This window comes from Anabas testudineus, chromosome 13 (genome assembly GCF_900324465.2).
Source record: "Anabas testudineus chromosome 13, fAnaTes1.2, whole genome shotgun sequence".
NCBI classification, from domain to species: domain Eukaryota; kingdom Metazoa; phylum Chordata; class Actinopteri; order Anabantiformes; family Anabantidae; genus Anabas; species Anabas testudineus.
In genome coordinates, this window is record NC_046622.1 from 4,572,975 (window position 1) to 4,597,614 (window position 24,640).

General features: G+C 39.4%; 1 protein-coding gene across 1 annotated transcript in view; it reads left to right on the forward strand.

Moving 5' to 3' along the window:
- Positions 1-10,171, forward strand: part of cntn5 (contactin 5) — an 82,798-nt gene extending 72,627 nt beyond the window's left edge. The window contains exons 17-24 of the mRNA XM_026372962.1: positions 1,051-1,200; positions 2,053-2,123; positions 7,671-7,905; positions 7,991-8,100; positions 8,227-8,413; positions 8,573-8,685; positions 9,228-9,396; positions 9,847-10,171. Coding sequence (XP_026228747.1) covers positions 1,051-1,200; positions 2,053-2,123; positions 7,671-7,905; positions 7,991-8,100; positions 8,227-8,413; positions 8,573-8,685; positions 9,228-9,396; positions 9,847-9,950 — 1,139 coding nt within the window. The 3' untranslated portion in view covers positions 9,951-10,171. The remainder of the gene's footprint in view (positions 1-1,050; positions 1,201-2,052; positions 2,124-7,670; positions 7,906-7,990; positions 8,101-8,226; positions 8,414-8,572; positions 8,686-9,227; positions 9,397-9,846) is intronic.
- The last annotated feature ends 14,469 nt before the right edge of the window (positions 10,172-24,640 follow it).

Here is a 24,640-nt window from a genome sequence, read left to right on the forward strand (position 1 = left end):
TATAAATCATATTTTGTATACACTCCTCACATCTTGCCTGTTCAACCACATTTAATTCGATAAAGCACAATTAGTGCTCTGTGATGTATTGTCAGTGTTGAACTTGTTAAGATTAGCATAAAGGGGATTGGGCTATTAGCTCCCACTCCTTGCAAACAGAGTTATCAGCTCATGTTTGAAGAGCAGCTTGCTTGACTGTGAGTGTCCTCATTGTGAGCTGGTTTGGATGATAAGAATGTAAGCTCCACTGCTTCACTGAACGTCGCTTCAGTTAGCATAGAGAGACCTCTGGTTCATTTGTGACATGGATAGGCTTTCAGTCAATGTTTGTTTGTTGTTGCATGATCAATATTGACAAAGCTTGATTACAATAGACCTGAAGAAATTAAATTAGTTGTGTTACCTGCTTGTAATTCTGTTAAAAATGCATTTGTAAACTTGAATTTTTTCAGTCTTGGCATGTGATATAATTACATTACTCCCTAAGTCTTCTGTGGATGCTGCACATGGTGATTGAAATCAGCTTCCTCCTATGTAGTGACTTATACTTCCAATAGCTGGTGTAAAAATCTGTAACGGTGGCTCTGGAGGGAATTTGCAGCACTGTGCAGTCCATAAGAACAAAGACAATGGTATAGTCTCTTCTTGGCTCTGTACTCCAGCGCATTGGATATGAAATGAAACAATGACTTCCAATAAAGTCCCAACTCTCACTTTTACACACAGGTACATTCTGTGTAGGAATTATCCATCGATTTCAGAGAGCACAAATTTAACACTTCCAAAGTCAACAATATGTTGACCTCAGTATGATGAGGTTTCTCCTGCTTGTTTCAGTCTTAGTTCAGTCATAAAAACTTTGATTGCTTTGTTTGTGTGTTCAGCAACATTTTACTACTGCATTGCTCTTTGGAGAGAGTTTGTATTTAGAGGTCTGTGATTCAGCACTGTTCACTCATTATGAATCTGAACATCCTTAAAGCTGAGACTTGGTACGTATGTCGCACACTGCAAATAAGATAGTCACTGTGATGTGGTGCTTGTGTGCAGATCCAGACCCAGTCACAGGGGACATGGAGTCAGCCATTGCTGTGGAGCTCAACCCCTGGGTGGAATATGAGTTCAGGGTGGTGGCAACCAATGCGATTGGAACCGGAGATCCCAGTGCACCTTCAAGAGCAGTTAGGACTAAAGAAGCAGGTAAGTCCTCTATCATCATGCTGGATATATACAACATTCAAGTCACAGTTTGACAGACATCAGTAATCACCCAGAGTCCCGGAAGTTATTATGATATGCTGAGTGCAAATTATTATTGTATATAAATTTATTGTAGCTAGAGAGCTTAGCTGGTGCCCCCACATGCCACTACATGGCCATGTTATATTCCCATTGTTGATATTCTCAATTTTAATTGGGTAAGAAGTTGAAAATAAGCTGCTTACATGAATTTCAACAACTTTAGTGTTTCTGCTAAAGCCGGCAGTCCTTTAATGCCCTGAGGCAAAGACACAGCACAATACACTATTTATGGCAAGCAAAAATTCACTTAGACAGTCTGAAATAAGGGTGCTGCCTCACTAACTACTCGTTTCTCATCTATAAAATGTAATAATTACAAAGGTCAGTGGTCATTTGGAAGTGGCTTATTTATTCTGCCCTATCTCTTCAGTATAATTAACAAACTAATTACTGTCTCTACACACAGTTGTGGTTATCCATCCTTAATGTTACAGTCCGTGATTCAAATGTCAACTCAGTGTTCAAAATTCAAAACACTAGAGCAAACCTATTATCACTCTCAGTTTGATTGACAGTTCTTCATGTATATGAAAACACTGCACAGGAGTTTTAATGTTTCTTGATGTTGTTAAAGATGTTCACTTCGGTTACTTAGGTTTTAAACACATCGTTAACACTATATTTTGTTATATGAACTACAACGATAAGTATTAGTTCTGTATTTTCTTCTACCCTTTTCAAAAACATGTTGAGTGTGAGGGTGTAGTGTTGGGTCAGTGATGCAGTGTTAACGTTTTCTGTTTCACACAGTCCCATCTGTGGCACCAGCAAACGTTAGTGGAGGAAATGGCCGGAGGCATGAGCTGGTCATCTCGTGGGAGGTAGGTCCTGAGCCAAACTCTGTCTGTAGCACAAGCATAACAACACATGCAAAGACACAAATGTCACAGTGGGTCTGTTTATTTAACAGTTTTTGTTAAACAAACGGAGGTTACTCTAACTTAAAAACGGTCATTTCTATTTCCACTTGTATCTAAGAATCACTAATTTAATGTTCATGCTGCAAGAGAGGTTGTTGAAATTCAAGATACTAGATCTAATAGATAATAACTAATGGATCTGCCTCAGGTCATTCGTTAATTGGACTAGAATTCAAATTCCAATTATAATTATTATTCAAAGTTTGCAGTATAATTTTTTTATACCATAATTAAAATGCAAAAATCAATGCCCTTTCAGTCAGCACTGTCGATTAGTTTGGCGTTTTGCAGTTTTAAAGGTGCCTATTTGTAATAATGAATGGCATTATGAAAGGGACATAATTAGCAGTTATAAGACAGTTCTGTTTTCTAATAAAGTGCATGGCTGGGTTGCATTATGTAAACAAACTTGATACAAACTCTTATGACCTCTGCTCAACCTGAAAAGCAATGCACTAAATATGCTACAAATTTTCAGAGGAGATTCGTAGGAATGAATTACTTTAAAATATTCAACGGTTAATGAGACAGACAAGAAAAAAGGAAATGTGTTGAAGTTTATGTCAGAAATATATATATTTTATATGCAGTTATTTTTTCAGTCATGTGCTGAAATGTATTTTTAATAAGAAAACCTGAGCATAACTCCCTTATCCACAGTCTCAATAAAAGTAACATTAAAACAACCCACCATTATAGCAGATTGACAATCTGTTCAGTATCACAATCCTAAATAATATAATACACATAAATGCTGATTTTCCATTGTGAATTGAGTTTTTGTTTTTCCAGTCTTTTCTAACCTTCCTTGCTTGTGACCCTCTGAAACAAAGCAGCGAACACAGAATGATGACAGGATATTTTATATGATTAAATATGGGAAGAAACTCGTACAGTGTAAATATTAATCATTTAACATGAGAATATTTTTCACGATGATTAAAAAGGTGATAATAAATCTGTATAAAAAAGGAATTTATCATTACCTACTGTACCCACTGAACATTTCTGAACCCTGAGGTTAGAATATTCAAACCTGCTGTAAGACTGAAAACAAGCCACTGAAACAAAGTTCACTTTAAACATCTGTACTGAAAGTACAGCTTTGCCATCGTTCCCTGAGGAAGTCAACTGTCACCAAGTGATAAATTCTGCATGTGAATATGACTTAATAATCACGCAGAGGTTGCTACTGCATGTGCCATTCATTAAACTCACTCACTTTTTGTTGGCTGGGAATACTTGTCAGGCATTATTAGGGGCCAAAAGCATGGTTGAGGGGCTATGCTAGTGCTTGTGGTTCCTAATCTTGAAGGATCAGTCTTATGACTTTAAGATATACAGATGACTGCATTAATTTACAGTCAGTTGCATTCACTTGAGGTGAGATATGATGAGTAGATGTAGTTTCACAGTGTTCAGGGAACCTGCGTTTGCTTGCCATCCTATTCCCAGAACCATCAAAGTGGGATCTAATTAAAACATACAGGAAAGTTTCAGCAGCTCAAGTGAGCAAAAAAAAGAGTCACGGGATGTTTTTAAAATGGGAGAAGGCAAAAGAATTGAGGGATTTACTGGAGTATTAAAAGAATAGAGTTGAGAATGGGAGGTCGATATCACTGGAGATCAGACAACTTGTGTTTCAACCATGTTTCACTTTCCTAATCACACAGTAGGCCTTTTGAGGGATAATCCAATGACGCATAGGAGATTCAGTGTGGGTTAGCGGTGATTGTTTTGACTGGGCAGAAGATTAATATACAACAGAACCATTACAGATTGATTCCCAGTTCACTATGATTCCTGGCTGCATGTCGAAGTGTCCCTGGACAAAACACTGAACCCTTGGTACCTAAAACGCAGCTGCCTGTATCAATTAATATCAATTATTATTTTTGATTGTGATTTTTCTATTTACCTCAGTTATAAATCTGGTTTCCTGCATCATGTAGCAATCAAAAGTATTCTCAACAACAAACAATTTCTTGTAGTAACAGAGGACATGAATACTAGTCCATAAATAATATATTGCAACACAGTAAAGAGGCATATTATCAAAGGAAATGTTAAACTACAACTCTCTAAATTGTTGCATTTGCTGCAGCACAGCTTGGTGTTTGATACAAGCTTTAGTTTAATTAAAGTAGTTACAGCATACAGTGATTGAATTTAGCTTCAGTCAGCAGTCCCTTGTAACTCTTAATGTGTTGCTGAATGATTGCTCTAAGTCTGACAAGCATGCTGGCACTTGCTTGATCAGGAGTTACAGTATTTAGCTAAGAATAAAAGTGAGCACACACTTTAATTCTGTAACATCACTACTGTAAAAGTTCAGCAACAAGCTGGGCAGCATCACAGCTGCAGAGTCAAATGTAAAATAACCAGGTGTGGATGGAGTGAGATCCCACGAAGCCATGACCTGTCTGGTAGTGAAAGAGAGATAGGCACATTATACTGTAACTAATGCAATAACACAAAGGTGGGTGTCTTTGCTTGCTTACTTTATGAGAGGGTCTGGATTGTGAAAGGGCTCAGGTGTGCACCCATCATTAGGTCAAAGTGACCTTTTTCCATTTCAGAGGGGATGTGCAGTAGACCCATCTGCTGCAGAATTGTGCACAGCTTTGTCTGGCTTGCTTTTAACTCTGTATTGGAAGGTTTGAATTGACTTTACCTGTTCCCATGAAGAAACAACCTGCTGTAAAGGGGGAAATGCTTCAGTTTATTGAGGCAGGTGTCGAGGTTCAAAGTGGCTGTTTTAAATAGGAAACACCTGCATGAGATAAAAATATGAAAACATGTTATGTTGCCATGATTTTACTGTGGTAAAACTCATTGGCTGGTCTCATTGTCATTGATTTATAGAGCATGTGTGTGCGTCTTCTTAGCCATTGACAGTTTCATGACCAGCAGGGCCCAGCCCAGCCTCCATACTACAGCCCATTGAATTTTAGAGTTCCTTCTTTATTGTGTTAGAAATTTGTTTTACCACCCAGTGTCTTAAACTTTAAGGACATAACTTGGTCACAACTGCAAAATTTGCTGACAAGGCTCAAAGGTCAGTTGGGCCGTGTATTACGCAGAGCTGCATCAGCCAGGCAAGTGATTAAGATGTAGTGAATTTTTAATTTGGTCCCATCAGAGACTCGTAATGATGATTAACCTTGAATATCGGAGTCGTTCCCAATAAATCCAAGGATGTTTATGAATATCTGTTTGTAATCTCAATCTTGACAATGGTTGTAGAAAATGTAATAAATCTCACACCAAGTAAAGAGGATATTAGTGTGGTCTGCCTCCAAGTGGATAGCCTGGCTCTGAGCCCGGTCCAGGCCACAGTATGTACAGAATTAACAAGAAAATTTGCAATTGAGATCAGTTGAACGATATATTAACAGGGGAACAGTGAACAGATGTGGAAGCAACTGACAGTTATTCTTGTAGTTATTAAGTATGGGAGCCCAACTGCCACTGGGAAGATAACCTTCACATGAGGAGAAGTGCACCTTAGTGGCACATTATGGGGGATAATGTCCATTCCAGATGGGATGGTGTTTGTTGGTAGACCATCTCCTATTTATAACTCAACAATGTCGTTAGCTTGGCTAGTATAACATAGCAATGACCTTCTCATGAATAAATGCAGGACCCCATGCCGGGAGAACAATCAAGACATGCTTAAAGTAACACAAAACCATGATTGGCGCTTGGTTAGATATAAAATGCTGATAGAGTACTTTCAAGACATGCATACATTTGCATAATTACACAAAGTGGTTTTTACTGGAAGAAAGGATTTGCTTGATGTGACTCCATAACTGGAACAATTGATTTCTTCAGCTTCCTCAGCATAAGACTGTATGTGAATAATGTTTAGTGTGTTTCTTGTGTTTTTTTATTCAGATATTTTTCAATTTGACTAATTGAGGACACAGACAAATCAGATCAATTCACTTCTCAAGTACAAAGTGTGTAGACATGAAAAATTGAAGTACGTTTCTTCTGCTTCTTGTGAGGTACGAGATTTTGTCCCATCAATAAGTCTGTCAGTTTTCAAGACAGCACAGGACAATGTGGATGTGCTACACTGAAGTGAGAGTGAGGTGGACTTCTTTGGTACTTTGGTACCGTTTTAAGTTGTTTCAGTTCTGCCCTATTTTGATGCTAAATGCTTTTGGAAATAAATCAGGACTCTGTCAGTGATCAATGGAGATGGATATTAAAGGAGATGGAGCAGGAATGTTTGCCCTTTTTGGCAGTCAAGGCATGTGAGTGCATGGCAGTTCTGCCTCTCCAATCATCTGTGGAGAGTTGTCAGAGCCTGGACGGCCATGGTGGGCAGGGTTATTAAGCAGGATGAATGACTAAACATTCTCTGCAGCTTCATTCAGCCGTCTCATTAGAGTCGACGGTGAGAGACTGCTTTTTCTCAGGGAGCCATTGGGAGGGCTATTAGTGATGCCCCCACAGTCACGTCACTGAGCCCAGCAGGCCTCACAATTTCATCCACAAGACTTCCCTCAGTTATATCAGCCCTCTCACACTGTGTCCACATTTATCTGTGACTATCTCAATTTCCCAAACCGCCAGTGTTTCTAGACAGAACTTTTTGCAGGCTAATTTGTTCATACTGTTAAAGACCTATATTTGTTGCCATCTTTTTAAAAAGCACTGCCAACTCTCATAATAACTTTAACTGAAGCTAATTCATTTTCACAGATCATGCCTGTAATTAGGCAGTTGTGGTAATTGGTCGTTATTGAATGAAATGAGAACTACATCTTCATCCACCACCGGTCCCTGTGTAGACTAGATTGCTAATTTGGGGCGATGCCTTCAGGGGACAATATTACTTTGAATCCTATGCAAATCAACGCATTACAGAATGAGCAGCGGCCTTGTTGCCAAAACCAGGTGTACAGGTGTTTGTCATTTATTAAATTTACCCAAATATTTAATCCCTGAAGCTCATATTTTAATTAAATTCTAGCTCACTTAATAAATAGGCATTTGATTAGATTAAGCATGGAGCAGCTGTAAAAGACAGCTCCCAGTTTCACCACCTCAGAAAAAAAAAACGTGTAGGCATTGAACCTAGCACACCAAACCTGTGACTCAAAAATCCTCTTGTCAAACATGGAAAGATAAATAGCTGCATAATTGGCACAACTGAGCGAGATGTGATTTGTTTCTCTTTCTCAACACTGACTGCATCTTTATTATTATTATTAATAATGGCAGACCTTTACAGTAAATGCTTAGGAAGTTGAAAACTGGTTTATACGTAATAACTGGAAGTTATGTTTGGATTTGTTCAGTGAAATCCTGGTCTTACACTAAAGAGGTTGCTGTTAATTCACCTTCAGTTACAGATCCTGTACTGCTACAGCAGCTTTGCTTCCACATTTTGAAACTAACTGGTCGTTTATTTATTTCTCGTATTTTCAGCCTGTTTCTGAGGAGTTCCAAAATGGCGAGGGCTTTGGGTATATTGTTGCATTTCGTGCCAACGGAACCAGAGGCTGGAAGGAGAAGATGGTGACTTCAGCGGACTCTACGACGTACAAGTACAGAGACGAGACGTTCCCTCCTCTTACCCCATTTGAAGTTAAAGTTGGTGTATACAACAATAAGGGAGACGGGCCATTCAGCAGCGTTGTCGTCATCCACTCAGCTGAGGGTGGTGAGTTCATATTTTTGGTTGCATAGAATTAAAACGCACATTGAATATTTTATGATGAACATCACCATTTCGACTTGTTTCACAGAGCCGAGGGAGGCACCATCTGACGTAAGAGCTTACAGCATATCTTCATCGGAAATTAGGGTCACTTGGAAGCCACCAAATCCTGAACCTGGAAGACCGAGAGGATATGAGGTTTTACAAATACTTTGCTTGTGTGTGTGTGTTGATGTGCACACCCATATGTTTACATGCAATGTATGATATTTAGCACCAGCATGAAAACCATCGTGCATGATTTTGGTTGATTTCTCTGAAAAGGTCAGCTACTGGAAAGACATGGAGCAGGAAGAGTCAGGAAAAAAACAAAGAACTGTGAAAAATGAAACATCCATGGTCTTGACAGGACTAGAAGGGAACAGTCTGTATCGCATCACAGTTAAAGCCTTCAACAGCATCGGCCATGGTCCTGCCACTGCTGCTGTCACAGCGAAAACCAGGAAAACCCGTGAGTACCGCACTGACACTAATCATGTAATACTATATATGGAATAGAGGTTACCCATTGGGTTGTTCTAAATCTTCTTGTAAAAAGTATAGTTGCTTAAAACTTTTGAGTTTAAAGGTCTGTTTGAATTTGCTCTTGTGTGTTGCGTTTTCTTCTTAGCTCCTGCTCAGCCTCCGGCAAACCTCATTTGGATTCAAGAAGGCAACAACGTGTCTTTAAGCTGGGACCCAGTGAAGGCAAAGGACAATGAATCGGATGTAATCGGGTACATGGTAAGTAGCCTACCCTTTACTGCTGTCACGTTGGCTCATTTTTGCAAATATGAATGCAACTAAAAGGCTGCGAAGTGAACGAGAAGCTAGTTAGCTAGTTACAAGACATCATTTTGGTCTTATACACTCTACAGTGCATCATATTGTCAGTTTGCTGTTGAAAAAGGAAGACACCAGCACTTTGGCCTGCTGAGTAGCTGAGGTCTTGCATCCTGCAATAATGGGAAGATGTTTCTCTTAAACTGCAACATTTACCAACAATCAGTTCCTGAACTATAAAAAAGTGACATTTAAAGAAATGGTGATGTAACACAGTGGTAAACATGCCTCTGAAAACAGTGAAAATAGTTTCTTTGTCTGGCTTTTGTCAGATAAATAAGTTCAAGAGAATTAACACATCACTGATTTTAGTTTTTTCTGCACTTTGGAAAATGTCTTGAACATTTTTTTGTTGTTCTTTGTTTTGTTTTCCAATCTTTTGCAATTCAACCAAAGCTTTTGGAGCAACTTAGTTTAACTATCTATATGCACATGTCCTGCAGGTGTTACTGAAACAGGAGGGGAGGGGCCACAACCAGGTGACGAGAACCATTAACCCTTCCACCGTGCTCTCACTGCCAGAGGGAGGCACCTATATCATTGAGGTGCGGGCCCTCAGCGAAGGTGGAGATGGAGCCGTCAGCTCCCAAATTCGACTTGTCACGTCCTCTGGTACGCACAAAGCTACTGACTTCTGAAATCCAATCTCTATGCACAGGCTGTTTTTTTCTTTGTAGAGATCTTATGTTCTGCCCTTAATTGAGTCACCACAGCTGTTGTGCAAGCCAAGCTTTCTTTGGCTAATACAGTTTTAATTACCTCGCCCACACAAACCTTCCCACTCTTGCACAGCCAATTGACTTCTAAGCAACAGGACAACAGAAAGTTTGCAGTTCTGTGTGAGACATGACCGACCGGCTTTTCAGCGCAGTGGTTTGCTGATTTCCTCCTCGTCTCCATTTTCCTTTATAGATATGTTGATGTACAGCTCCGAACACCTTCAGACCAATTCAGTGGAAAAAATACATTTAATTAAGCATTAAAAATGAATGCTGTTCCAGAACATTTGATGTCTTTGCTGCTCTCTGTTCACCTCCTCACCACTGCCCTCCCTTCTTTTAGGTGTTCGAGCAAAAAACAACCAGTGCTCAGTGCACTGCCTGCCACAGAGCCTAGCATGGACCACACTCCTCCTGGTTCTTCTGGTGCCTTCAGCTTCCTGGTGAGGCCTCTGTGCCGTCCTCATGTTCATAGAGGGAGCCACCAGTCTTCCGCTCCCTTATTCCCTCTGACTGCCTGCTTGCTTTGGCCTTACCCAACCCATGGGCCCTGAGGCCTGCCAAAGGGGGTTGAGTCTGCCAGTTAACATGCAGCTCTTCAGAGTTCATTCTTTTCCGTTCCCTGTTTATTTTTCGAGGCACCGGACTTTTGATTTGCACAGATCTTTCCAACATCACAGTAGTGTTGTACTGTAGTGTACATTGTGTGGAAAGACTTGTTTAATCATTTATTTTAACATCATGTGTTCCTCTCATTGACTGGCATCTAACCACTTCCAGACGGCTCCTACAGCTCTGGGGCTTTACAGAGCCTGAACAATTCCTTGAAAGCTGCTGTGGTAGTAATACAGGGATCAGCCGGTCTGTTTCTTTTCATTACTTATCTGCATCAATTTACCCCTTGGCTGCCTAACAAGCAATGCAGCAGAAGCTCAGTAGAGATAAGTGCATTGTTTTCTTATTCACACATGGAGGAGAAAAAAAGTTTTTTATGGAACTAAGAATCTTACTATTTCCAGACTTGCTTTTTGTACATTGTGTTACCTTTAGAGAGAAAAAAAAAAAACACAGTGCTGTGTCAGCTATGTCAAACTGTTCTTTGGTAGCGATTAAGCAATGCTTGGTGATGCAGTTTGTTGACTGTTGGATGTACGGAAGTAGGAAACAGGTACTGACTTGTAGTGCCCAAATACATCGATAGAGAAAGACTCTGTACGGACTTTTGGTGTCAGTACAAATAAATGTGATGTATATTTTTTAAGTGACTGCTGTTTGTAAGTTCTTTTAGAAAAGAAATATTTGTGACAATGCACTACAGCTATGAATGATTGTTTCAGTATCTAGCTGAATATTTTGTATTGCACTGAATAATCACTTTATCTATTCAGTGTCAGAGTACAAAGAAAAATGCCCAACACAGTTTCCCTAAAGGAACATTTGCTTATTGTTTTTTCTGACTGACAGGGCAGGAATCTATGATTTTTAAATTAGAATTAAAACGCTTAATTCCCAATTAAGTATTTTTGATCATTAACCAACAAAATATATTAATAATAAAACCAGTTGATGTATTATATCTAAAATAAATCATTCTAAGCAAAAAAAAAAAATCATCATAGCACATTTGTGCTGGAGGATCAAACTGGTCCATCAGACAGTTCTTCTGTCCTTAAGCAGATTCTCCCATGTGTTATGTAAAGTGAGCGTTGATTAAATTTCACACACGTGGCCACCAAACTTTCTGTGATAAAAGAACTACTGCAGAGCCAAATAGGGCAGCATCAAGAGTATCTCTCTCATTCCTTTAAGGCTCCTCTCTTGCCTTGTCTGCACTAAAAGCTTATCTCTTGCTGGGCAGAAATCCAAATGAATTTGCCTCAAGTGTAATTAATGTTAGAATGGAGATCTGTAGTCCTAAAACCTGCTTGTTTGAGTAGACCTTTTGCTTGCTCTGCCTCCAGCTCCCTGGACTCTCCATTACAGAGTCAGAGTAACCTGGCTCACCCGCTCAGGTTCAGACAAGGGTACCAGCTCAACCACTAGAGATAGGACCACGCTGCAGAACAGAGGACGAACACTGCTCCGAGCTGCATCTATCCCGTGGATGCTGCTCCCCTTTCAGAACTCTCTATTTTGGTTACATTCAAAGGGGGAGGACGGTGAGACCGGTCTCCTCTTTTTGTCTTGTATATCATTTCCGTCTGTAGTGCAAAGCATTAAGCTGTTTAATGTGGATGGAGGGGTTCTGCGGTGCTTTTAGTCTGTTCAATGATGTCTGCTCAAACACATACCTCCAAACAAGTGCTAATGTACCGACCTTTAATTATTCATGCAGCACCTGTCTGTGTTGGCACATCTGATTTATGATAATGGATTATGTATCCTGCAAGGGGACACGGTTGGTTCAGAGAGCCAGAAGCTATAGTGTCAGCAATTAAAACCTAAACTCCTCTTAGTTTATTCTTAATGTCTGTGTGTGCGCACGTGAGTGTGTGCTGGGATATACTGTACATTTGTACTTCTCTACACTTATTTTAGTGCTAATGTAGATACTTTCACAGGTTTAGACTGCCCTAATTGCACTTAATTGTTCTGGTTTGCAATGAGTGTTTAAATGTTTTCTGCAAAGTGAAGATGTTCTTTTGAAAACAATCCCTCCTCTGATCTATTAATATATAATAATTTTTCATGCATTCTTTTGTTTAAGAGGGAATCAGTCAAATCACTTGAAACTAGGCTAAAATTTAATAAACGACTTGTTAAACTTAGCAACACACAATCTCCAACAGCAACCCTGAAGAAGAAGGATGCAACACTTTGCTTTAAGGACACATTGCCGGGACAGTCCTTCGCTGTTAGGACGACCGGAGCTTCAAGGACATTTTCACTTGTGTGGACATGGATGGTGTGATGTTGCAGGAAGTCCTCTTGTAAGTTAGTATTCCTTTAGGCTTTAAGGTTTCAACAGTAATGGAAAGGTGTGAAACCTCAGTAGCTCGTGGTAAATACAGTAAAGTTTCTTTCTCTCATTCTCACTGTACAGTCTCTAAACCTGAACCACATGAAGATGACTCTTCTGTACCAAAAACCCCTTCAGCAAATATCAGTGTCAAATGTGGCTAAATGTCAAGTATGAAATTGTCTTGATGTCTTTGTTTTTAGAGGATTTACTCAGTGATTGAGAGCTGAGCTGCAACTTTGCTTTTCAGATGGGTCATAGTTGAACACTCATGCTGAAATTGCCAGAAGAGTAGAGTCCTCCAACAGCAGCTGCTGCTGCTACAGTAAGAGGTAAACTGAATTATACACTAAGAGACTTTGTGGACACCGTGTAATTTTCTTACATTTGATGTCACAGTTTTCACAGGAAATAAGTTTTAACAAAACCATTTTGCATACATTAGTTTTAAATAAAATATACAGTGAATACACAGTGCAGTGTATCAGTGAATATGAAGTTTTTTCAAGTTAGAATTGCAAAAGAAAAAACATGTTTTAAACTTTATTTAAGGTATTTTCACTGAGAAGCTTCTGCTCTTTTGCAGTAATGTCATGATCACACTCACACTTAAGCCATTTAGTTGTAACTGTTAAGGTAAGAGGTCAGTGAGAGTCTTTACATCTATAGAGACACAGACTTATACCGTATGTGTGTGTTCTTTGGACTTTTTTTCCCGAGGAACACTTAACAGATGCCACTAAGTTAAAAAACATTATTGTAATTTCGCCCTAATTCAATTTTGCCTGTAATTTTTCTCAATAAGCTTTAATTAAATGTTCTTAATTTCTAACTTTCTACCAATGTATGTCTGGTTAATAGTTTTAAAGTATAATTAAAAGCTTACGTGTGATGTGAAACCCTCTGTGCTAATGAAACAATCACCAGAACAGATTTCTAAGCTTTCTAGTGTGATCTCAACTGAGTTGTTTCCTCTCTCTTTTCCTCCTGCACAAGACATTCTGTATTTTTGGAACATAAATATAAAATAACTGTTGGGGCTAATTTGTGTTTTCTCTTGGAGATTTCTGCGATGTTTGGATTTTCTCCCTGTTGGTCCCCTTCCGGCAGTGGCAGAGATGGCAGAGAATGAGAATCAGGAAAGTGTGCCATGTTCTGTTGACGACTGTGAACAGAGGGATTAAAGGAGGAGATCAGCAGAGAGAGTCAACATCCACTATTGTATTGCACCAGTCCAGTAGTTACGGAAGTTATAATTGAAGTATATCTTTTGACCTCTAAAACCGGCTGTAGTGGAAAGGTGATCATGAAACAAAGCCACTTTTTTCCTACCAAGGTTGTATCATCCGCAGCATTATTGCACAGATTGGTCAGTCTGTTAGACAGAATAACTTGAGTACAACAATGCTGTGAACATTCATGATCCCAGATTTTAACTCTTAATGTTATTTATGTGAATGTACTGACCTTTTCTGTAGTGCCACACCAAGGAGAAAAACCTTGTTCCACTTAAGAAATAGAAAAATGAAATGAGCTCTTCTTTTGCATTGAAATGTACTGAGTATATTTCAAGTTCTCCAGGGGGTGAAGTGGATTTATCCTGGACTCTCCGTGACTAACATGTCCACTTGAAGTGCAATATAACTTATAATGTAACTTGCTAACTGTATTTGTGCTCCTACAGGGATACATATTTGTGATTGTAATTTCCTCTAACACCAGTCTCAGGGCAAGCTTCACCTTTAGCTGCTGTACTGAAATTTTACAAGTATATTGGTTTGTATTGTTGGATCAGAAATATAGGATGTTGTGCTATTAGTGTTTTTTAATTGTCGTTTGTTCTCACTGTGATCCTGTTTGGTATAATTGGAAAAAAATAAGTATCTACATCATTTAGTCATGATAATGTGTTTAAAGTCATTAGCATGCAAGGATGGTTTTATTAGGAATTCAAAACAGTCTCCAAACATAAAGCTCAACCAAAAAAATCTACTGATGGCAGAAATTGTTTTTTTTTTTAAATAAATTCTCTTGCCTATGTGATGGCAGATGGTGTACTATTAGGAAAAAAACTTCTCAAGACACACCGGCTAATTTGATATACTGGGAAGCCTCCTTCATAAGAAATTAAAGTAGAAGTGTCCTGCTGAGAGGCCTCATTAGGGAGGCACATTTGAGAGTAAATCTAAGAAGGAAAAGACAAATCCTGTTGATTAAACTTTCCATCCCTTGTAGTTCAGGCCTTGTGTTTTTCTACTCCCACACATTTGCCAAATTATTGTGAAAATACAGTCATGAAATGCACTGTTCGTACTTAGACCCTGATGCTTTACAAAAATGTATGGCTCTTGCTCACCACAGTATTGTCTAGTTGTATTTTGTGTTTGATGTATTGTGTCATGTTGCTCATAAAAATTCATTTCCAAATCATTTCCCCTGCAGGTGTTAATTCCTGTCAGGAAGTAAAAGTCACACATTTTGATTTTGTTCATATAGATCTTGGAATTGAGCAAAATCCCTGCAGATGGGTGAAGGTTGTGATTGAATTTGGAAATCCAAGCTACTTTTCTCCAGAGCCATTGTGCAGAGAAATATAATGGGGTATAAATCTGGGGATAATCTAGGTTCAGAGTATATAAGAGGAGGAGGGGTGCATATGGAGATTTAAAGGTCAGGCCAGAAAGCATGCAGCTCAGCATAGGCCTGCAAAAACCTTCTAAGCTCCCTAGTTAGCCGTTACCTTCACAGCCAACATCATATCACATAGATAACTGAGTAGTTATTTGAATGTGGGCAAAAGTGACCTGATGGTGGCACAGGTATAAAGGTCAGAGGGTCACAACATTAGAAAGTTTCTTCCTGGCAAGTGATGACAAGTGATTTGTTAGCAGATACAGTCTGAGCCTGATGGTGGCACCAGGTTAAGGGAAAGTAATTAGTGCGACAAATTGAATGCAAATGCGTAAACATTTTGAGATATGCAAACTGGATCTTGGCTGCATGAACATGTTTGATGTGGGTTCAGTCTCCTGTGTGCAGTTCATTTTAAACATGATTAAAACAACACGGTCAAAGCAATTCAGGTCATTTCGTTTTTCAAGGTGGATTCAAATTTCATTTAATGAAAGGTGTAATGGACACCTGTGGAAGGTAAAAATGTGTTCACTAACTGCAGAAAACATTTGGCTTGCCAGCGGTGTGTTAATATGATCCTCCTTTGATTGCCTGTTGGTGAGCCAACATTTACCATGCATCCAGAATTATAAGCATAGTGAGGGGGATTTACCACTTTAAGGTGCTTGCTGTTGCTAAAGCACTCTAATTCTGACTGTGCTGCCTGCTGGTCAGTCTGCCGGCTTGTGCCAAATGATACGATTTCTCCTCTGTTTAATTTCTCACCTAAAACAACAGGCACAAGCTGACCTTTAATCACTGGCGGCAAGTCAACAAAATAATGTGAAGATCAGCGTCAAATCAGCCGCCCTGTGTGCCGTCTGCAGTTAAGAGGGTTTCTCTGCCAAGCAGCACAACAGCAGCTCTGCTAGCAGGCTACTCATCTGGGAGGAGGTCCACCAGGTCCAGTTAATTATATGTACGATTATTGCCCTCCAGGCTGTATAAACTGCCCCATACTGTCATCTTTACATCTCTGTGAGCTGAATATGATGTCTGCTGCACTGCAGCTTCCAGCTACTAAGGTATCTTATCTAGCAGTGCCCTGTGCACAGTGTTGCTGGGCAGGCAGTTAATCTTCGCACGTTTCGGTGTCGGACAGGACAGTAATGAATGTAATTATGTTACAGGTATGTTATATATCATTTCCACTGACCTATAAACAAAGCATTCACATACAGTAGCAGTAGCACCACCATGCTGGGTTAGACTAAACAGAAAGCACAAAAGAAAAAGAAGTTGCTGCCCCTTTAAAACAGCATTAATATCCCTTTATCCTTGAAGTTAATCCAGATCTGAATTGGTATTGCTGCTGTTAAATTAGTTTTTATATGACAGCTAGAATAGGGACAGTTGCAGGGTGTTGTTGCCTCCACAACCTCCACATATGATAAAAGTCAATAATCTGACTGTGTTGTTTTGCTTTATTGCTGCTGGTTAGTTATTTTTGCCTGAATATGGTTACATTTGTTTTGGATCACTATCTGTGGCAACAATCTGGCATTAAAATCCTTAGCTGGGAATTGGGAGGGATTGAAATCAAACTATTTGTAAAGTTATTTTTTGGGTTTAAAAAAACAAATCTGCCAAATGTGGTGTCAGGCCTAGTGAATCCCAATAGGTCTTTACCAATGTGTTGACAGGGAGTGCCAGACTGAAGGTACCATCCTGAGACCCAGACTAAAATAGTTTTCCGTTCTGCATTTTAAACGGTAAGAGTTGGTATTTACCTTTTCAGGAACAAAAAACAATGATTACTTGGTTGTAGTTTTAATTTGAAACTCAGAGATCGTCCAAACTATGTTTTTAGTGGGAAAGAAAATGAATCTTTCTCTCAGAATGTGAGAAATGCGAATCATACATTAGTTGTGACATTTGTCACCACGTTGGCTTCCTGAGAGAATGCAGGGTGCTTGCAGATGGTCACATCTAATTGTGTCAAGCTGCCTGGTGAATTTACTCATCTCAGAATAGAAAAACATGCTACCAAGGTCTCTCCGCCTTATTTATTTTATAAAGGCATCCATTTTCCTCTTGAACATAAGATTCATGAGGTCATTCTTTAATAGTGCACCTGTGATCTTGGATGGCTGCATGTGGTGCACGTTGACAGGACTACACACACTTCACAGAGGTTTTCTGCCTCCTGCCTGTCTTTATTGTAGTGAATCAGTCCACCTTCATTAAACCTCTGTGCTGGCTATTTTCATTTTTTCAAAGATCTTATTAACAACTGGATCTCAGGGTAGTGCCTCATGTTTTATTCATCACTTATAGATTCAGATGAATCAAAGTCTTCTCCGTTCCTTTAATGCACTGTCTTCTTCCCAGATTGAACTGTCCTGACCTGATGCTAAGGCCTTGCTGCAGCATCCACTCTTCATTTTCCACGGAGGAAGAAGAGAGAAAGGTAAATGCTGGGTTTATCCTTGGTCTGGAGCCCAGCTGTGCTGGGGAGCATCCAGTTCATTGCTTGGCCTTTTACAGCTTCATTGCCTACTTTACAGTAAAGCCAGGTGCAGCGAACCTTTCATGGGACTGACATATTGCCTGATTTAAAGATTCCCTGGGTGGCAGGCCACAGTAAAACCTGGATCAGTTGAGGCAATCTGAGGGTTCCTTCAAAGTGAAACTAAGTAATAAAACAGTGAAGGCACTACACTCTCCTCATCTCGCTGCTCCCGTTTGCTGTTCTTTTCTAAGTGTAAATGGGCCTGATTATTAGTAAACCCCATATCTGGCCATTTCAGGCTCTGCAGTGGAGAGTCCTTAGAATTTCATGAGTGGTAGAATAAAGTTAAAGCCATTTTACTCCTGCAGCATAGTTGTGCTCTTATTTTAGCGAGCCTGAAATGGGTTTTCAAACAGAATTCACAATACAAAAAAAAGAAAATCATTATTCAAACATTATCTGTCTGTCACTTTCACACTGAATACCGGCCAAGTGTTTTAGTAAGGATGTTGCAGAAGGAGCATCTCAAATAATTCAATGAACCACTCTTTGTTTCACGATGCATGAAATCAAAACGTATTATCTGGCAAACCACGTGGAATGTATAGAGCATAAACCACTCATTAAATCAGATCTGAGTAAAAAAACAAAACAGAGGGAACAATAACTGCCTATTCCTTCTATTCACATTGATTCCAATTATCTCTTATGAGTCCGTAGAGCTGGGATCTATTGTAGAAAGATGAATGAACTTATACTATTCTGTGATTCAGGTCCACACTAATGAGATGGACGGTGTTGGCATGAGAAAGGATAAAAGATGTGCATTTGCATGTAGATAAAGCTGCTTTACAGTATAGACTTTAAAACAGATTTTAAAACTCATTTCTCATTTTAACTGAAGACATCAGTGAGGCCTCTCTCCATTTAATGTTTATGCTGTAAAACATTTAACACACAGGTGAAAAAAGTGATTGAAGCATGCAGCTCTTACATTTCAAATACACATCGACGTGTCTGATGTAAGATGTGTTTTCATACTTCACTGGATTAAATGCCTGTGGTTTAAGAGTTATAAAAAATTATTGGGGACAATATAAAATGTTGTAAAAATGAAAGCTATTGAAAAAGCTGATGGTTTTGTTCAAAACAAGACGTTTTCAGCATTTTGTTTGACGCTCACAACCTTCAAAACCTCAGCTTCAGTTTCTTTTCAAAGCCTGAGCGCTCAGTGATTTCTCAGTCAAGAAATAGACAAAGCCTTCTGTGGAGTAAGCGTGCCACACTGAATCCAAACTTGACCAGAGGAACACTTCACTGCATGAATTAGCTGACGGAGCAGGTCATGTTAGTGTACACCTCAGATGCCCTGCAGGCAACCAACATCTGAAGGGAGGATACAACAATGATACTTGTAGAATCAATGCCGGCGTCAATGCTGTACAGACTACCAATACGCTTGAGGCTTAAATCATTCTCCTGATGTCTTACACAAGGTGTTGTACATCTTCCCTGTATGACAGTTGCACACCATCAAAGCCTGATAGCAACGTGAGGTAAAGTCCCAGCCAAGCTACAGTGTCCTCCCAGACATGGGGCAGGCACACACGTGCTGGAGGATCAATATACACAGAGACTGCAGCTGTAAGGAAGACCGTGTTGAATGAGACAGACGTGGAGGTGACTGAGCATGTCTGCTCTGATGGTGTTGCATTTAAATTGGGCTGTGCGTGTAAATGTTTTCCCTTAATTGGTAGCCAGAAGAGGTTTATTAGCTGAGGTGAATACAGATCTGCAAAACGGGCAAGTGAAAAATTCAATTCAGATTTAATGAGCTGTAGACTAAAAAATTGAGGCTTATGTTCATAGGTTGAGCAGAGAGCCACTTCTCTTTGTACAGAGATGTAGAGATTCTCCTCTCTTTTTTTTCCTCCTCTGGTGATTAATGTCTTGTGGTTGACCTTATTGACTTAAAGCTCAAATGAGGAAATTGCTCTCGAGAGCGGTGCACTTTACCCTCCATTCAGACCAGTATGTCACATGTGCAGATTGTGTTTCCCTGAATAGTAGATTAGTCCAACTGATTTTCCTGTACAGAGGAAAACACAGGTCAAATTAATTTTTGAAAATGACTGGGATGGGACACAGACGGCAGTGTCTGTTCAGGTGGACTGGACATCAAGGTCTTTACTGTAGAGAGTGCCTCTTGTTTAACGTTTCAGAGACAAATCAGTGATTTAGACAGCTCCTTTATGGTCGTGACAAAGAGCAGGCAAAAAAAAAAAACCCACACACAACAGGAAAGAGCCACAGGGAGCTGGAAAGTAAAGATCTGAAAACAAAGCAGATGCCCATACAGAGAGAATTACAATAAATCATCAAATAGTGGTGGGAGCTGTCTTCACACATCACAGCATGCAAACTCCTCACAGTAAACGAGATGCCTCTCATTTTAAAATGGCCATGCACACGTTTGATGCTGCGCATGAGAAGATAGGCGTATCGTTGAGAGACCATTTATCTATTTTAACCACTGAGAATTCTCATCGGTGTTGAAGGGGAAAAAACAATTTGCACAAAAAGAGAAAAAAAAGATTTATGGATATCGGCTTTATGTTGGTAAAATCAAAAGGATCTGATAAAGAGTCAAATTGAAGTTATTGTAAAGGCCCTGCATGGAAGCATCAGCGTCAACCTCATGTACTGATAGATGAGTATAATAAAGTGCAGCCATAACATGACATTTTTCAACCTATGCTGAGGACTTCAGAGCTTATGAATAAAATTGAGATTCTGCATGAACATACTTTATATCGAGACAGCCATTGATCCAACAAAAACTGAGCTGCAGATATGTTTATTACACTCTGGCGCACAATCAGTTTAACATGGGATTCAGAGTATCCTGCTGGTTGTTTTAACTCCTGCAATTGAATAATCTTCAGAGATTTCTTTCGGGTTTCTTTTGGAGCAGCTGCACAGATTGTTTTAAGTGGTTCAGTTACAGGGCTTTCCGCGCCATCAGAGCAACTGTGATTACTGTGCGCTCTTCTGAGGCTCTGCGTAGCCCGCTTGACTGCTGGAGCTAATCTCAGTTTAGCATTTCCACACAAAAGATGTCTTTGTGGTTACTCAAACAATGGCAGACCACTAGAAGCCTCAGATCAGGCAGTTTGTGAAAACAACGACACGTAGCCCTCAGTTTCAGTCTTTCTGAAATGACAGTTTGTACATGTAAGCCGCAGCTCAATGGGTCTCCCACTGGACTGTCCCCGAGGCCTTGATCCTTTGGCATGAACACTGTTGTTTTTATGAGTCATTTTGCACAGACAGAATATATTTACACACATTATTGCAGAATGCATGCATCAAATGAGCGACTTAAAATGGCTAGACGTACATGTAGTGAAAGATGAAACGCTAAGAAGGAACATGAGGGCAAAATGGAGGTCCCCGCAGATTCATAAATAACATTGCACATATGTGTATGGGTCTGTTTTTTGTCTATTTCCCATCTTCAGTCAGACTAATCTCTTCATGTAGGTGATTCCAGACTTGAACCGTGGTTGCTTGATCTACTGTGTTTTTACTCTGCACCACTAGAACAGGTAAAACGTGACAGAACATGCTCAGTGGACGGCTCCTGGCTGTGATGACAAACGGTACCACACCTTTGCTGTAGTAGCATAATATTATACCATGCTTGGCATTTCCACTAGGCCCCGTTGAAATTGTTACTTGGTTTATCTATTCATGGCCATGCATACTAATGAACCCAGTGAAGGATACCCGGGTATTGCTGGCTGTATAATTATTAAAAGGGCAGTGTCCCCACAGGATAGTCTTTTGTTGTGTAGTAATACTAACTATAATTTCTAACTATAATAATACTATACAATACTATAAAGTAATCATTTCAATATCAGAAAGCTACTTATTGTACAGTACTTGTACTTTTGACTGTAAATCAGTATCAGTGAGTGGACATTTGACACTTCTGTTGTCCAGAGGGGATAAATAATAATCAAGACTGATATATCTTGATTGCTTTGGAGCATTTAGCAGTGTCACATCCCTCTCTGAACAGCCTGTTCATAATTTACAGCTGTTTTATGACAAATTCACAGAAAGATTTGTTACACCTGAGCATCAAAAACATCCCTTATGTCCCTTCTCGTCTCCTTCCAAATGCCTGCTTTGCCAGACATCTCCATTTAAAAGCAGGAGATGTCTGGCAAAGCAGCACAACAAATCGCCTGATATGTGAAAGCTATGGGCATAATCTTCTTTCAAGCAAATGATAAATCCCGACACACAGGGGATGCAAGTGAGGTATTGACTTATCTCTTCACAATGTTTGTTGTGCAGATAGAAAAATGGCAACTAAAGGTTTTATATCAATAGTTTCTTAATATCATCAAATTCACATTTTAAAAGTTAAATATCAGAAAGGTTGTTTTGTGTTGGGAGTCATTTGTTCCGACATGCTCATAAAAACCCAAGACGTTAACAAGATTAGCAATTCAACTTTGAAATGGAAGCTATCACTCATTTGCTGTGATTGACATTATTCGATGTGAAGCAAAGAAAAAGTGATTAGATAAGCCTTTTGTCTTTCTCTGTTAAATGCCCTGACCTTGGATTATTGAGCTTATGTCAAGGGTGCTCTGCATTCCCTGTTGGTTATTTACAATCTTTGTGCTTATGTAAGGATGTTCTGCTGAGACGACAGGTGATAGGTTAGACGCGGTCTTCACAGACACTGAAGACTGTCATTAATTTGGACCCTGCATGGCATGTAGGCTGGGAGACTTACTTTGCAGTGGTTAACATGTTTGTGAAAATAATAACTTGACATTTGCAAGCAGCATCTGCTGCACAGAGAGGGCTGTGATGAGAGATGTGGAAATGTGGTCTTGTCAATTTTTGGAAAATGTTTTAGACAGCACAAATGTCACTGTACCTACTTCACTGAAGTTTTGCCTGCTTGGAAAGAAAACTGATCCGACTAATGAACCAAAACACCACTGTGTGATTATAGATTTATTGGTTCTTGCAGTTTCTTCTAGTTTATAAGGTTTGGAAAAGTCTATTATCTCTGAATATATGTGAAGTTATAGCACTCAATGTTGATAATAAATATAGTCATTTAATAATATCTCAACTTTAGCCTTATGGGAATGTCATATTTGGAATTGTAATAGACTATTTTTCCTTTGCATTTTCCTCTTGAGTGAAATACAACTTTAAATAAATGTCATTTTTGTCAATAGGTCTACTTATAATAATCCATAATGACAGATGCATTTGCAGGTTAGTTAAAATTCATTTCATTTGATTTACAAAAGTATTCCTTTGTTATAACATAGCAAAATATGGTGAGGTGCCTTCAGTTTGCTTTGATTTGTCTTGAGTTTGGTCTAAAGTAGCTGAGTGGAATCCACCAGACTTGTGTACATAACAGTCTCAGGTGAGATTGGGGTGACTGTGAAGCTTTCAGCATGTCCACAGTACAAAGGAGCCAGTCAATGCAACACTGGAGTGAGTGGCTTCAGGAAAAGCTTCTGTCCTTGAACGCTCCAGCTGAAGTCCAGACTTAAACCCTGTGCTGTATCTGTGGAGAGACCTGAATTTGGCAGTTAGGTTTGTAGATACTCACCCAAGAAGATTAAGAGTTATAACTAGTAGCAAAGGGGCTTTGTGAAAGTGCTAAATTAAGGGTGTAAATATTTATACCATTGAGAAATTTTGGTTTGTGGATTTTTAGTTGATTTGCTGAGTTTTGGAAAACACTCTTCACTCACTGTCTTTTAATTGAAAATGAAATGTACAATGCAAAATGGGCAAATCAAAAGTGAAGGGGTGAATATTTTAAATTAAAGAATTACCACTGTGCTGGCTGTGATTCATCCTGACTTTATTTTAATACTATCAGGAAGTCTAGATTAGGGTTGGCCAAAAATAAGCAAGCAAATCTTTTCTACAGATATTGGTTGTGAGTTCAATACGAACTGAGGTTGCACACTGTTGGTGCCTCCTGGAAAAAGCCGTATGCTGCACTCTGACACTGACAAAAGCTTTCACCTCCACCTGCCCACTCTTTATATTTCATGTTACCAAACTAACTGCCGGGCATATAAATGGAAGCATCCCAAGCTCAAACAGTGTTAAAAAAAAAACTGCACGACAAAGCTTAGCTTGCTTTAAGCAGTGCAGGTGGTGAGTGACTGGATCCTGTTTTCTCTGTGGGGCTCGCTGCAGCTGTATGTGCTCACTGCAGAGGCTGTACAGATGAATTATTCTTTTTATTATTAGTAGCAGCAGTAGCAGTAGTAGTAATTAGCCACTTGCAAAGCATACCTACCTGACAAAACATTTCTTGTTTCTGGGTTACATTACTAAACGTCCAGAGCAGCTTGATTGAAAGGCACAGCTGTGATGCAGTATGGCACATTCAATATGGTGTGTGAGGCATCAGTCTATTTAGAATTATCTATCTGCTGATGAGACTGGTGCTGTTGTGGATTTGTTGTCTCTCTTCTGTGCCAGTGTTCAGGATTTAGCCTTTCTTTCTGCTCTGTGGGAGCATTTAACCTGTCAGATTACATTCTATGCACCACGCTGATGGACTCTGAAAATCTTAAGTTAATTTGAATGCATTTTAAAGCATGGAAGCGTAGGCTATATTAATATCTGCACGAAACTGAAAAACAGCAGCGACTATCAGCCATCTACTGCACTTATTTTTTTAGATACGACCCACACAAAGACTTTTTATTCCTTTTCAATTACCTTACTCAAAGCTATAAGAATCTCAGAGACCACAAACAAAACGTCTCTCGGTCAATCACCAGCAGTTGAGGTATGTACTTGTGTGCCTTTTAAAATTGAAACCAACGCAGTTATTAAGGCTTCTCTTCAAAGCACATATCTCTGCAAGAAAAAAATGATCTCTTCTGAGGAAGCTCTCCTTACTGGTGTTTTTTTCAAACATGAAAAAGACCCAATAACTGCTATTCAGCTTGAGCTTCAAAGTGCTTTTTGTTTCATCAT